At 44.4% G+C, this 15,526-nt stretch overlaps 1 protein-coding gene across 3 annotated transcripts in view; it reads right to left on the bottom strand.

Annotated features, from left to right (window-relative positions):
• slc43a1b (solute carrier family 43 member 1b) overlaps positions 1 to 15,526 on the bottom strand; it is a 45,729-nt gene that overhangs the window by 7,542 nt on the left and 22,661 nt on the right. For 2 of the 3 annotated variants that reach the window (XM_085356699.1, XM_085356698.1), the window contains exons 11-15: positions 11,971 to 12,103; positions 11,615 to 11,744; positions 11,459 to 11,532; positions 9,011 to 9,134; positions 8,677 to 8,916 (exon numbers count right to left, since the gene is read on the bottom strand). In XM_085356699.1, the coding sequence (XP_085212825.1) occupies positions 8,695 to 8,916; positions 9,011 to 9,134; positions 11,459 to 11,532; positions 11,615 to 11,744; positions 11,971 to 12,103 (683 nt within the window). In that variant the 3' untranslated portion in view covers positions 8,677 to 8,694. Of the gene's footprint in view, positions 1 to 1,588; positions 8,917 to 9,010; positions 9,135 to 11,458; positions 11,533 to 11,614; positions 11,745 to 11,970; positions 12,104 to 15,526 lie in introns of those variants that run through there. The other variant, XM_085356697.1, reaches the window with a different exon arrangement.

Here is a 15,526-nt window from a genome sequence, read left to right as displayed (position 1 = left end):
TACTTAGTTACTTAGTTACTTTTTAAAAACACAATTTACAACCTGAATAGGTGATAAAGCGATAGGTCTTTCAGCCCAATTCTACTTTTTCTGCATAATCCATCATACAAAATGTAATCAAATGGAAAAGTCTCTTTTTAAAACTTGTTTTATTAGTTTTAATCTTTTAACTTTATGCATCAAGCAAAAATTTAATTATATGCAACATTCTCAGATTGGAAGAAATTTGTTTAACATTTAAACCTATTTTCTGCACATTCCAGCACATAAAATAAAATATTTTTTTGTGTTTACACTCAGTCTTTCAAATAGATGCAAGTAAAACACAGCAGAACATAAATAAAGTCAAAGACTCAGCGGTCCTGTTGCTCTATTTTCACCTGTAAAGGAGGAGCAGGGTAGGCGGAGGTTTACCCTGGTGCAGGTGTGCCGCGGTCAGTGGAAGAATCCGCGAGTTTCTCTGTGAGTTTCCCATTACGTCATAGCTACTCGGTGCTTGCTTGGAGGTTTAGGGTTTTTTTTCGCTGTAAAAAGAAGTTTTCTTCCCACGCACAGCGGACACTAATGTTTTTGTCACTTTTTATGGAATCAAACTCAAAGTAAGGTCAGTACTTCCACGCTTTAAACGCTGCACACTCATACTCTCTCCCACAATCGATATATGATCCACTGTCAGTGTTGGGAAGGTTACTTTTAAAATGTATTCCATTACAGAATACAGAATACATGCCCCAAAATGTATTCTGTAACGTATTCCGTTACGTTACTCAATGACAGTAACGTATTCTGAATACTTTGGATTACTTAATATATTACCATGCTTTTTACAACAACGTGAATGTACTATTGCTGTGATTTATTACTATTACTGAAGGTCCGCGACTCCGAACTGTAGTAAAGGGACCTCTGACTAATACGGCGGGGTCCCTGTCGGCTCGTAGCCGAAAAATAGCTTTACTTTGTTGTGTGGGTCAACTTTTCTTGCGAGAGACAGAGAGAGGCATTGAAAGACTGCTCCAACGGAACTTATTGTTTCAGAGGAAAACACGAACACAGTGTACAGTCGAGTCTTAATAGCTTACTTACAACTGGGCTCGTCAGGCTCTCTTCTTGGCTGCAGTGGTTATTATTATATTTACATGCTTCCAGCTCCCGTTTTTCCTCGATGACAACTCGTACCTTTCCACTCCCCTTTTTCTCCCTCCTCGCGCTCACAGACCCATAACGTGTATGGCAGTCCATTCTCCCTGCAACACGGACTACACTGCCCATGATGCTACATTCTTTAGAGCTATGCTTGTAGCATTCTGCCTGTTAGCTTAGCACAACAACAACAACGAAAAGGCGCTCTCTCACCCAGGAAACACACAGTCGCAGAGAGAGAGAGCGTCGCCCTGTAACCATGGCAACCGTAACGCTGCCGCCTGGAACAAAGAGCGTAGCTGTCAAACAAAACCCAAACAGTCCTGACCCGCGACAAAATGAAACAAGTACCGCAGTGTAATCCATTTATTTCAACAAAGTAACTGTATTCTGAATACCACCTTTTTAAACGGTAACTGTAACAGAATACAGTTACTTATATTTTGTATTTTAAATACGTAACGGCGGTACATGTATTCCGTTACTCCCCAACACTGTCCACTGTTGATCTGCACACAGCTGTTGTCACAAACGTCGCACTCGCTCACGTCACTGTCATGAGACATTCTCGCAAAAAAAATCACGGTTTTAGTAACGCAGTAACGCAGCGTTCCTACGGGAAAGTAACGGTAATCTAATTACCGTTTTTGCAATAGTAATCCCTTACTTTACTCGTTACCTGAAAAAAGTAATCAGATTACAGTCTGTCATAACCCATCTCTGGTTATGACAGAATGATTTAGCCACATCTCGACCCAGACCTGAATTTGCTGCTCCCCTGTCCTCCAAAAAGCCCAGCTGGATATACATAGGGACTACTCCACCATGTCTCTGGCCAACAAGATGCCAGTCTTCAGAGTTGAGGTATGTCTGTTTCCACTGTCCTATCACCAGCACGATCTGCTGCCCTGGTTAGAATAACCCCAAGTTCTGGTGGAGTTTTCCCGGAGGACTTCCTGAAAGGTGTGACAGAAGTTGGCCAGGCGTGGCTTTCTCCATTTGAGAGACACAGAATAATCAGAGAAGGTGTCATGGTCCCTGTGCCCCCCCCGGCCAGCCCAGTGTGGCCACAAGTGCTTGTTGTTTTTCTCTCGCTCGGAGTGTTTAATAAAGTGTTGTTGAACCGTGCTACTTCAGTCTGCACCTGAGTCCATTCCACCTCCGTGACAGAACGGGGGTGGAACGGACTCAACAGTTTAACAACACTTTATTAGACACTCCGGTGCGCTATGTACACGTGAAGGGGGGGGGGGGGAACACCAGGGTCCCGGGGGTCAACAGGGGGGAAACACACGTCTTCACACTCGCTCCGCTCCTCGTCCAAACACTCCTCACACGGGCAACCCACTCACACTCACGGGGTCCAGGAATCAAAACGGGCAGGTCCAGATAAACCTATCAACATAGACGAGGGTAAGTCGGCGGCAAGCACGGGAACAACTAATTCACAATGAAGCCAGGCAATACTGACGAGGGTCACTCAATATTCCAGCGACGAATAGCTCAGAGCCCCAGCCTTAAGAGCCAGAGAACTGCAATTCACCCGAGATCAGCTGCAGGTGCGTGGGCCAAGGGCGGGAGCCCAATCAGAGCTCTGCCCAGGCAGACAGGTAGGAGAGAGAGAGTGAGACAAAAACAACAAACACTTGTGGCCACACTGGGCTGGCCGGGGGGGCACAGGGACCATGACAGAAGGTGAGTTTTTTTTAAACATATCTGCGGCACATAAAAGACAACACCCCTCAGGAAAGGTGGGGATACTGGTGGGCACGTTAAATAAAGGTAAAGGGGGTGGCACGGTGGTTAGCACTGTTGTTGAAAAGCAAGATGGGACTGGGTTCAGTTCCACCATCAGGCTGGGGTCTTTCTGTGTGGAGTTTAGCATGTTCTCCCCGGTTACTCCGGCTTGCTCCCACAGTCCAAAGACATGCATCTAGTGGGGATAGGTTAATGTGAATAGGTGTGAATGGTTGTCTGTGCGTTAGCCCTGCAACAGACTGGCGACCTGTCCAGGGTGTACCCCACCTCTCGCTGGGATAAGCTCCAGCAAACTCTGAAAAGGATAAGCAGAAGCAAATGGATGGATGGAAGTTAAAGAAACATTCCCTGCCAAGATTGTTGTTGCCAGATAAACTTGTTTCCCGGTCTATTTCATATTCTGTCCAAGCCTTAATTGATTCTGGAGCAGAGCAGAATTTTCCTGAGTAGAACCTGACTGCCACACTCAAGATTCCCCTGGAAGAATTATCCAAACTCCTTCAAGTTTCACAGTTGGACTGGACATGTCTCCTGGAAATGATCTCTCTCTCTCTATAAATCCAGTGCCCACTCAGAACATATCCAAGTATACTTTTGCAGTGCTAGTGTTAGGATACCCTTGGCTGAGCAAACACATCCCTCACAGTTAAAAACAAATATCCATCGCCTCTGTTATCATCAGCATTTGAACTGTTGTAGCGACCCACAATCTTTTCAAAACTTGATTTATATGATGCAAATCACTTGGTGTGAATCAGAGAAGGAGACATATAGGCCCAGGTAATGGGCCACCTCTTTTTGTCCCCTCTTGTGTCCACTCCCAGGTCATCCACTGAGCTCATACCTCCGAGTTTGCATATCATCCCAGTAATAATGTAATTCTTCAAGCTTCTGTTTTGGTTGCAAACATAAAAAAGATAAAAGATCCATCGATCCATCTTCTTCTGCTTTTCTGGGGCCGGGTTGCAGGGGCAGCAGCCTAAGCAGAGAAGCCCAGACTTTCCTCTCCCCCGCCACCTCCTCCAGCTTATCCGGGGAAAGACCAAGGCAAGCCGACAAATATAATCTCTCCAGCGTGTCTGCCCCAGGGCCTCCTCCAGTTGGCACATGCCCTGAACTCCTCACCCAGGAGGCGCCCAGAAGGCATCCTTATGAGATGCCTGAACCACCTCAACTGGCTCCTTTTGATGCGAAGGAGCAGCAGCTCTACTCTGAGCCCTTTCCTGGATGGCCGAACTTCTCACCAAATCTCTAAGGGAGAGGCCAGCCACCCTTCAGAGGAAGACCAGTTCCACCGCTTGTATCCGAGATCTCATTCTTTCAGTCACTACCCACTGCTCGCGACCATATGGGACGGGACGTAGATCGACCCGTAAATACTCGTTGATATCTTGATAAAAGATGAAAAAAGAATGCGTTGCTTCCTGTACAGTGTGTGCTCAGAACAAATCTTCCAGGTCTCCTTCAGTCGGTCTGCTCCACCAACTTCCAACTCCAGGAAGTCCTTGGTCCCACATTGAAGTGTATTTTCTCACCGGCTTGTCCCCTTGCTCTGGTAACACAATAATCCTCACTATTGTTGATCATTTTTCAAAAGCTGCACACTTGCTTCAGCTCCTGGTAGACGATGTGTTCATTGAATTCGACTGGACATAGTTTCAATCCAGGGTCCTTAATTTACAGCACTTGTATGAAAGAATTCTGCTCCATCCTCGGTGTCCAGGTGAACCTTTCTTCTTCTGGTTTCCATTCACAGAACTGCATCACTTCCCTTAATCAGTCCACCCGGAGCACGCAACTCACCTGGATTAAGTATGCACAAAACACCATGACACCATCAGCCCCTGGTCTCTTTCAGTTTGAAGCACTCCTCGGGTATCAACCTCCACTGTTTCCAGCAATGCCAAATCCTCTCCGCTGCTGTCAGCGGATCTGGAAGGCAGCTCGGGCAGCACTATTGTGGACCAAGGATCGAAATAAAAGTCGTCCAGACCAAACTCCAAGTTACATGCCGAGACAAAAGGTTTGGTTATCAACAAAGAAAATTCCTCTAAGAACGGAATCTGATAAAACGTCTCCAAACTTCATCAGACCGTTTGAAATTGAGGCTCTGTTTAATCCTGTGTCTGTCAGCTCAAAATATGAGAATCAATAACATGTTTCTCAGATCAAACCCACTCTTGGTTGGTTCAGCCTCAGTGAGCCAGCCTTTACTGGCCAGCAGATTATGAATGTTCGACATCGCAGGAGAGATCTACGATATCTGGTGGAGCAGGAGTGATATGGCCCAGAAGAGCAGTTGTGGATTGGTGTCATGGTCCTTCAGTCCTCCTGTGCTGGCTCACTCTTTCTATCTGTCGCTCCTCTCCTCTGTCTGTGGGAGTGTATGTTTGCATTATTCACACCTTCTGTTGTAGGGTCTGGTCCTCCTGTTTCCCCCCCTTCAGTCCAGCATGCCTGTGTTAATTAACTTACCTGTTGACAATCCTGTGATAGGCCTGGCTGCTGTTTAAGACCTTCATTTGACACTGAATCGTCAAGCAGGAAACAATCAGTTTTGATGGCTCATCTTACTTGATGCACCTCTTTGTTCTCGTCTGCTCAGGATTCCTGGATGTCCTCCTGATGTCAGTTACTGAGAGTGAGAAAAGATTTTCCTGTGGGAAGAGACTCTTTTCCTGAGCTGGTGCTGAGGAATCCTCTGACTACTGCCCATTCACTTTGCATTACGGCATTTATTAACATTTTTAACATTCACTGTAAATAAATGCACTGAACTTAACCTCCACATCTTTAGTCCTGCACATCTCCTCAGTTATGCCAGATGCACATGTTGAGTATTGTTTCTTTTGATTCCTGTTTATTTGGTAATGGTAAATGGACTGATCATTATATAGCGCTTTTCTACTCTCACGGAGTACTCAAAGCGCTCTATACAACATGCCTCATTCACCCAATCACACCCACTCATACAAGCACTTCCTTCTATACATAAGTGCAATCTAACCAACATTCATACACACTGCGATGGATGCATCGGAGAGCACCAAGAATACTTGGGCATGCAGACTGGGGAAGCCAAGGATCGAACCTGCTCTACAACTGGCTGGGTGTTCTGCTGGTAGTGGGGATTTTTCTCCTAAGAAACACTGGCCTGAACAGAGTAATCTGTTATAAATACCCTCAAACTGGGATAAAGTACAGCAAAAACAAACCACCACCAATGAGAAAGCCAGTCTGACCGGAAAAGCACAGTACAGTCCTAATTCCCAAGGTTTTAAATACTAGTGTGTTTGTGTCTTTTAAAATGTCAGCAATAAATCACATGTATGCAATGTAACAGGGTACAACAGCTAACAGTTTATTTCTCCCCACAACCTTTGTCTTTGCAGCAGGAAATCATAATACCAACTGGGTTGAAAATTATTCTCAGGATAAGTTTTTGTGACATGCTGAGTATTACAACAACAGTTTCTGATAATAGAAGAGTTAACTGTGGTAAATAGTTGAAGATCACACATCTGCAGCTGTTTACATGGGTAGAAGTTCACATTCAGTTATTACATATGCACTCAACAGCCTTCATGTTCTACAGAAATACACAACAAACTGGCAGCCAGTCGTGTCCTTTGAGTTGTGCTCATTGACAAAGACTCATTCACTAATGGCAATGTGTTCGCAACCTGTCCGCATTTAAGGATTAGGAAATATGAATAACGATGAGGAAACAAGGGGAAAGCAAATCCCCGTACCTGCATCGGTTAACCAAACCGACACTACAGTTACACTTGGTCCTTGGTCCTAGGATTTGATGAAGTGACCATACTGAAACAAAATATTTATGTTTCACACGTTTCCACACCTGTGTGTGCTCAAAGTAAAGAACATAAACTTCACTCACGTTTAAAAGGTAAGATGAAGCCATCCTAGTTACAAGCTGCCATCTGGCAGTCAGAGACAAGCTATTGCTTTTATACCCAGTGTGGGATGATTGTCAGTGATTCATACACATTATTTAATCCTGCTGCTTTCATGTTAGAGCCAGCAGTAGCTACTTCAACATAAGGAAGTGCCGACTGGTCAATCCTCGATTCATTTAGGAAACATCAGCTAAGAGAACGATTTCTCCACTTCGAGCAAAAACTCGTCTATAAAAAATGACTTAATTATGCTGAAGATGATCTTCTAACAGCGTGAAAGTTATTTTCATGAATTCTGTTACTCTCACTTCATAAAAATAAGACACTAACAAATCCACAGAAGAACTGAAGGAAGTTCTCCAAGCTGATGGAACAAAGGAACTGCCAAGTCCCTAAGGGCTGAGCACTCACCAGGTCAGCTCTGGCCTGCTCTTAGGCACAGGGCGAGGGTTGGCTTTGTGTAACTCAGATGTTACAGTCAAACAATCGCAAAGATTCAACAGATTAGTCATCTGACATGTGACATTTTGTCACATGTCATAATTGTTTCCAGCATGTAATGTTAGCACAGAAGTACTTCGGCCATGACTAGCCTTCAGTGCTTCAAGCCATAACCTCAAATGTCTGTATTTTAAATATAACTAAAGCCCAGAGCACAGACATTTATGTCTTCAAAATTAATTTCTCTGGAATTTAACTAGACCCTGTTCTTTGCAGTGGTACTGACTTCCTCCAAACCTCCTAGCCTAAGGGGACAATGAAATGTGCATGCTCATGCTAAACCTGGCTAATGTTTCAAATAATGAGCTCAGCAAATGCACAAGTAATCTCTGTAAGCCAAAAGCTTCGACTGCAGGATGCTCTAAACACTTTTCTTCTACAGTTTTTTCTACTCTCCAACCTGTATGATGTCACAGAGAGGGCAGGTCCCTAATATGGTCATCACAAGCACACACGTTTGGCTGTGAGCATGAAAGCACCACCCACCTGTGTTTACAAGGTCATCTTTCATGGGCACAGGTGCTCACTGCAATGATGCAATGACATTTCTTGTGCGTAAGTTCAGCAGTCTGTGTGCAGAGAGTCAGCAGCCACACACACAAAGACGCCATCATGCATGCGAGTGCTGCAGTGAATTCAAGCTCACGCAAGGAACTGTTGTTGAAACTAAATTCTGCTCACTCAAATCAACCCGACCACAAGGTTGGAGGGCGGGACCTCAGAGGAACAGGCGCCCTAATGTGATTGGTCAAGAGCTCTGTAACAGTTTACTGTGTCAAACCACGTTACACAGTGGCAGCAGCAGAAGTTTATAATTCTGAAAATAACGTTTGTGAACTATCAACAGTTCTTTTTCCATATTACCATTAACATAAATTATTTTCTCAAGATCGTAACAATATTGTCCATAATTGTCCTCAGTTACCAGGAAACAAGTGACTTTAAACCCACTTTAAATAACTAGAATATTTAAACAAACCAAACAAGCTCATAACTTGTGTAATAAGCATTTCATATCTGCACGCTTGCTTGAATTTCTACACTTGCATTGCTTTGTAAGCACAAGCCCACAGACCACCGTCACAGTTTAAACTACAGCTGGAAATGTTCTCATAAAACTGCTGCATGTGGTGAACAGGATGAAAGGATACAGGATGTTTCCCACATATTTCCAGGGTCATATGGGGATTGAAGCTCTTCTGAACAAGCCGTTCGTCACAGCCAACTCTTATTCTCACTCACGGAGTAATGCAGGATGTTATTTTTTGAAATATATGTTTTCTTTGGTTTGTGTGTGTTGTCCTTTTCATAATCAAGTTTGATTTATATCCTCAAAAATGAGCAAACTACTTACTAAGTTATTCATTTCATCTTAAACACCATTTGGCATGAGTTCATTAGCTGCATCCCCATTGGCTAGGGTCTTAGCAGTTCCACCGAATGACTGGGTTAGAGCAACATTTTCAGTCTTCGATTGGCCGACAGCTGTCCTATCGTGTTCTGCCTTTGCCCTGATCAGGTTTCTCCGGTGATAGAACAGGTAGCCTGGCAACAGGAAGCCAGCAAGGGAGAAGATGAGAAGGCCCAGATTGATCTGTGGTAAGGAGACAGCGTCGGTACATGTTTCAAACCAAAGCTCTTCTAAAACCCGTTGTTGAAAAACTCCTCTCGGTGTGCACGTGTCCTACCCAGTAAGGATTTCCACTGAGGGGTCCCACCATCAATATGAACAGTGGTTGTTGAAGCAGGGCAAACGCAGCACTGATCATTGACTGCATACCTGTCAGTGTCCCGAAGTGGTTGGCTGGATATCTAGAAAGAGAGGTAGACGAGCTTCTTTTTCTCGTTCATTTGTATTCATTCATTCTTAAATTACTGCTAAAGTACACCGAACCCAACCCAAGGGACTCTCATGTATTAATGTATTACAGACAGAGCTCATGAACTCTGGCTGACTCTGGCCCTTTTCACAATCATACAGTCATGTACAGGGAGTGCAGAATTATTAGGCAAGTTGTATTTTTGAGGAATAATGTTATTATTGAACAACAACCATGTTCTCAACGAACCCAAAAAACTCATTAATATCAAAGCTGAATGTTTTTGGAAGTAGTTTTTAGTTTGTTTTTAGTTTTAGCTATTTTAGGGGGATATCTGTGTGTGCAGGTGACTATTACTGTGCATAATTATTAGGCAACCTAACAAAAAACAAATATATACCCATTTCAATTATTTATTTTTACCAGTGACACCAATATAACATCTCCACATTCACAAATATACATTTCTGACATTCAAAAACAAAACAAAACCAAATCAGCGACCAATATAGCCACCTTTCTTTGCAAGGACACTCAAAAGCCTGCCATCCATGGATTCTGTCAGTGTTTTGATCTGTTCACCATCAACATTGCGTGCAGCAGCAACCACAGCCTCCCAGACACTGTTCAGAGAGGTGTACTGTTTTCCCTCCTTGTAAATCTCACATTTGATGATGGACCACAGGTTCTCAATGGGGTTCAGATCAGGTGAACAAGGAGGCCATGTCATTAGTTTTTCTTCTTTTATACCCTTTCTTGCAGCCACGCTGTGGAGTACTTGGACGCGTGTGATGGAGCATTGTCCTGCATGAAAATCATGTTTTTCTTGAAGGATGCAGACTTCTTCCTGTACCACTGCTTGAAGAAGGTGTCTTCCAGAAACTGGCAGTAGGACTGGGAGTTGAGCTTGACTCCATCCTCAACCCGAAAAGGCCCCACAAGCTCATCTTTGATGATACCAGCCCAAACCAGTACTCCACCTCCACCTTGCTGGCGTCTGAGTGGGACTGGAGCTCTCTGCCCTTTACCAATCCAGCCACGGGCCCATCCATCTGGCCCATCAAGACTCACTCTCATTTCATCAGTCCATAAAACCTTAGAAAAACCAGTCTTGAGATATTTCTTGGCCCAGTCTTGACGTTTCAGCTTGTGTGTCTTGTTCAGTGGTGGTCGTCTTTCAGCCTTTCTTACCTTGGCCATGTCTCTGAGTATTGCACACCTTGTGCTTTTGGGCACTCCAGTGATGTTGCAGCTCTGAAATATGGCCAAACTGGTGGCAAGTGGCATCTTGGCAGCTGCACGCTTGACTTTTCTCAGTTCATGGGCAGTTATTTTGCACCTTGGTTTTTCCACACGCTTCTTGCGACCCTGTTGACTATTTTGAATGAAACGCTTGATTGTTCGATGATCACGCTGCAGAAGCTTTGCAATTTTGAGACTGCTGCATCCCTCTGCAAGATATCTCACTATTTTTGACTTTTCTGAGCCTGTCAAGTCCTTCTTTTGACCCATTTTGCCAAAGGAAAGGACGTTGCCTAATAATTATGCACACCTGATATAGGGTGTTGATGTCATTAGACCACACCCCTTCTCATTACAGAGATGCACATCACCTAATATGCTTAATTGGTAGTAGGCTTTCGAGCCTATACAGCTTGGAGTAGGACAACATGCATGGAGAGGATGATGTGGACAAAATACTCATTTGCCTAATAATTCTGCACTCCCTGTATTTATCCATTTTTTTAAACTGCTTTTAAAATTTGGGGTCTCTTTCTTCTCTAAGCTTCAACTTAAGGATGTTCCAGCTGACTAATTTGCTTTTCCACAGTGGTCTGATGTCTGTCTGTGTTAACGGGAACGTGAAGCTCAGTGATGTTGCTTGTTTGGTTAATCATAAGAGAGGAAAACAATGTTCTGTTGAAAAAACTGCTTTAGAGTTTCAGGGTTGGGGGATGGCTACAGCCTATCTCAGCCATAAACCCTGGAAGGTTTTGGCATTTTAAGTATGTTTCGATGGAAAAACATTTGTCTTTTAGTTAAGTAAAGAATCCAAATACTTGTCACAGCACTCGGCGATGCAGTTTAACAATATAAAACAAAGTTCAGCTGCCTGTGTGGTCATTTTCCACGTACAGTTGTACCGTCTATACGAGGGCACAGGACCCCATGTTAGGGCTGAAAATCAATATTTTAAACTCTGATTTCCTTGCCCATGCCTTCCTTACAGGGTTTCTAACTGTAAGCAAAATCTCTCACATTACATATGTTAATATATAAATACTGTAGCTTTGTAAAAGCCCTGTTGTTACCCACACAGCAGCATAGAGACCTCCACAGCAGGAGTGAACAAATCCTCTTACTATGGTATGCAGAATGAATGACACCATCTATCAGAGAAGCAAAGTCAGATGTTAACAGTGATACTCGGATGTGTCAGTGAGGACTTCTGAAGCTCAGGATTTTGCTAACCTGTAAGGGCAAATTGTCTATCAGGGATGTGATGCCAAAGGTGACCAACAGGAGGTTGGTGAAGATGAAAGCTCTCATGGCATTAGTGAGTTTCTGGATCTTCCTGTTCCTCTTTGAGGCATTCAGTTGGCTGAGAAGGACAAAGTTCAAGTGTCAAAAGAGGCTCATGGCTACACAAAAAGTTTGAATGTGGTGAAATCAAGATGCAGAGGTACACTGTGATGTTAGTGACACCACCAGGCTTCTCCTCTTTTATATCGCAATCCAAGTTCAAAGTTAACATTAAACCCATCCTATGTACTAAACACCAGCCTTTGGGTCTGTCTGTAGTATCTTATCCTGAACACTTTTCATACCAATTGTCTGTTTGTGTGTTTGGACTTTCCTCTTCACAGTCCTTCATCCTCCAGTCCATGATGTAGCCAATCAACGGACAGGTCAGTAGACACAGCAGCTGCATCGTACCGAAGACAGATGAGTAGAATCCAACTGGAGAGGACATTTATAGAGAGGGGGAGTCAATAAAAAGTGATTTACATGGGTAATATCATTTGCCCCATGGCCAGACACAACTTGAACCTATACAATGAAATCCATCAACAATACGTTAACATTAAATCTTTGGCACAAGCCATATCTCTGAGCTGTATTACTTTTCTTTACCACCAGTACTACAGCTTTTATTCCCGTCTAACAAACGTTGTGGGCCAATAAGATAAGATAAGATAAGATAGAACTTTATTAATCCCTCGGGTGGGTTCCTCTGGGAAATTCGACTTCCAAAAAGCACAGCAACGACCGAAGTTACAGTTACAGAATTGTTATATATATATATATATATATATATACATATATACACACACACACACACACACACACACACACACACATATATAAATACAGAGACAAATATAAATAAAATATACGAAGGGGATAAATAGAATAAATAGGAATAAAAAATAAAAATACAAGTGAATTGCGCATTTCAAGTATTGAGTCTATTGCACTGTTGACTATTTACAAAAAGTATTGCACAAGGTATTGTACAGTGAGGTGAAGAGGCACTACAGCTTAGTTGTTCCCCCCTCCTTTGTCCTCCTGTTTCCCCTCCCTCTCCCCTCCAGAGAGGAGTTAAACAGTCTGATGGCGTGTGGGACAAAGGAGTTTTTAAGTCTGTTAGTTCTTGTCTTGGGGAGAAGCAACCTGTCACTGAACAGACTCTTCTGGTTGTTTATGGCCGTGTGCAGAGGATGCCCAGCATTGTTCATAATGTCCAGCAGTTTCTTTAATGTCCTTTTCTCTGCCACTGTCACCAGAGTGTCCAGCTTCATGCCGACCACAGAGCCAGCCCTCCTGATCAGTTTCTCCAGCCTGGATGAGTCCCTCTTTGCTGTGCTGCTCCCCCAGCACACCACAGCATAGAAAAGTACTCCAGCAACCACCGACTGGTAAAACATCCTCAGGAGCTTCCTGCAGATGTTAAAAGACCTCAGCCTCCTGAGGAAGTACAGTCGGCTTTGGGCTTTTTTATACAGGTGCTCTGTGTTGCATGACCAGTCCAGTTTATTGTCCACCCACAGCCCGAGGTACTTGTACTTGTTGACCACCTCCACCTCCTCCCCCTCTATCTGAACCGGCAGTGGACCTTCTCTGGACCTCCCGAAGTCCACAACCAGTTCCTTAGTCTTTGAGGTGTTGAGTTGCAGGTGGTTTGTGTGACTCCATGCGACAAAGTTCCTCACCAGACTTCTGTACTCCTCTTCCTGATCATCCCAGATACACCCCATGATGGCTGTGTCGTCTGCAAACTTCTGAATGTGGCATAATTCAGAGTTGTAGCAGAAGTCAGAGGTGTACAGGGTGAAGAGAAGAGGGGACAGCACAGTTCCCTGTGGTGCTCCTGTGCTGCTGACCACAGTGTCAGACGTGATGTCCTTCAGCCTGACGTACTGTGGTCTGTTGGTGAGGTAGTCGGAGATCCAAGCCACCAGGCAGGGGTCCACCTCCATCCTGTTCAGTTTTTCCTGAAGCATACAGGGCCGGATGGTATTAAAGGCACTGGAAAAGTCAAGAAACAGTATCCTGACCGTGCCTTTTCCCCCATCCAGGTGTGAGTGGGCTCTGTGTAGGAGGTACAGGATGGCATCCTCCACTCCGACACCCGCCTTGTATGCAAACTGTAGTGGGTCCTGGGCATGTTGTACCTGTGGTCGGAGGAAGTTGAGGAAGAGCCGCTCTAGAGTCTTCATAAGATGTGACGTCAGTGCCACCGGTCGGAAGTCATTCAGCTCATTGGGCCGGTTCTTTTTGGGGACCGGGACGATGCAGGATGTCTTCCATAGGGCGGGCACTCTCCCCAGTCGCAGACTGAGGTTGAAGACTCGTTGTAGCGGCTCCCCAAGTTCAGCAGCACACACCTTTAGCATCCTAGGACACACCTTGTCTGGGCCTGCTGCCTTTCTGGGGCGAAGCTTCCTCAGTTGCCTCCTGACCTGATCCACTGTGACACTGGGAGATGTTTGGGAGGAGGGGAGGGGGGGAGATGTCTTGCTGCTGAGAGAGGGATTGGAGGAGGGGGGTGTCATGGTGTCAGGAAGGGGGGGAAGCGAGGGAGGTAGGAGAGTGGGGAGAGGACTCTGTAGTGAAGGTGAGGGTGAGGGTGGGGGGGTTGTGGGCTGGTCAAACCTGTCACCTAGGATGTCATCCTGTAATATCTTTAAATGTTGCAGACTCTTTCATTGACTGGACAGGGCCTGGAGCTGGAATTTTTCAGTGCTCTCGACATAGACAGGTAACCGGCATGTCAGCTTCCCACATGTCCGATTACCAGTGATGGGAATAACAGCGTTACTGTTTTCAGTAACGAGTAATCTAATTACTATTCCTATCGTTACAACGCCGTTACCGTTACTAACAAGAAACTGCGGCGCGGTCGCGTTACTATTTTACAGCAAACTGACGGTTGAAGCTGTCTGTAGTTTACAGCATCTTATATCAGCTGCACAGAAGTAGCTGTAAGTAATCTGGGCGCTGCAGCTTTAAGCAGCTGCGCTCCCGCGGACAGCGATCACTTTCTGCCCGACGATCACTTTTTGGCACAACACCTGGAGCTCAGGGGGCAAAACAATGGCATGAGTGCTGCTGTTTGACTGAGGAAGAATAAAGTAGTCGTGGTAAGCCGATCACATGACCACTTCAAGATGACAAAGCAACAAGGTGCCAGTTTTTAAATTGTGCTGATAGGCCACGTAAAACCAGAGTCATGATAAACAATATATACGTGTGTTTACTGTCTGAGGACAGCGCAGCGAGACCTCTCTGCTAATGAGCAAAAAAGAAAAATGAAACCAAAATCAGCCCGTTCATGTTGGTGCAAAAATGCACCATGTTGATATGGCAACATGACATTTGGTTGTTTAGGAAGATTTAGGAGTGACGGCGAGAGAGAGAGAGCGAGTTTTGAGATGTGAGAGATGTTTGGAGTGTGTAGTTAATGTGTTGTCTTGTGTAGTTAGTGTGTAGTGTTGTGGATAGTGTTGTGTTGTGTGTCAGAACAATGAGGCGGCTGCTGTCTCCAGGTAGAAACAGGAGTGACACACCTGCTGCTGTCAGACCTGCAGGTATCAGGCTGTGATGTTTCCTTTATAGTGGACAGAAATATTTGGAGTGGCACAAACAATTTGTGGCATCTTATTGAAGAACAGCTGATTGTTCTGTAAACAGTTTGACATGGTTAAAAAAGGTAAATGGCTGCAAATCACTTTGTTGTTTGCAAAACTTGTGCGTATGATTTTAAAACTGACAATTTATATTTGCATTTAAAGTTATGAAATATGATTCAATAAACATGTTTGTGGTTGTTACAGTAACAAATATAACTTTCTACTCGGATTTTGTTGTTTGTCTGATTTT

The sequence above is a fragment of the Diplotaxodon limnothrissa genome, linkage group LG6, assembly GCF_057381915.1.
Source record: "Diplotaxodon limnothrissa isolate DT_005_m linkage group LG6, D_limnothrissa_male_GT1.1, whole genome shotgun sequence".
NCBI classification, from domain to species: domain Eukaryota; kingdom Metazoa; phylum Chordata; class Actinopteri; order Cichliformes; family Cichlidae; genus Diplotaxodon; species Diplotaxodon limnothrissa.
Note: the sequence above shows the minus strand (reverse complement) of the source record. Positions and strands in the feature narration are given on the sequence as shown.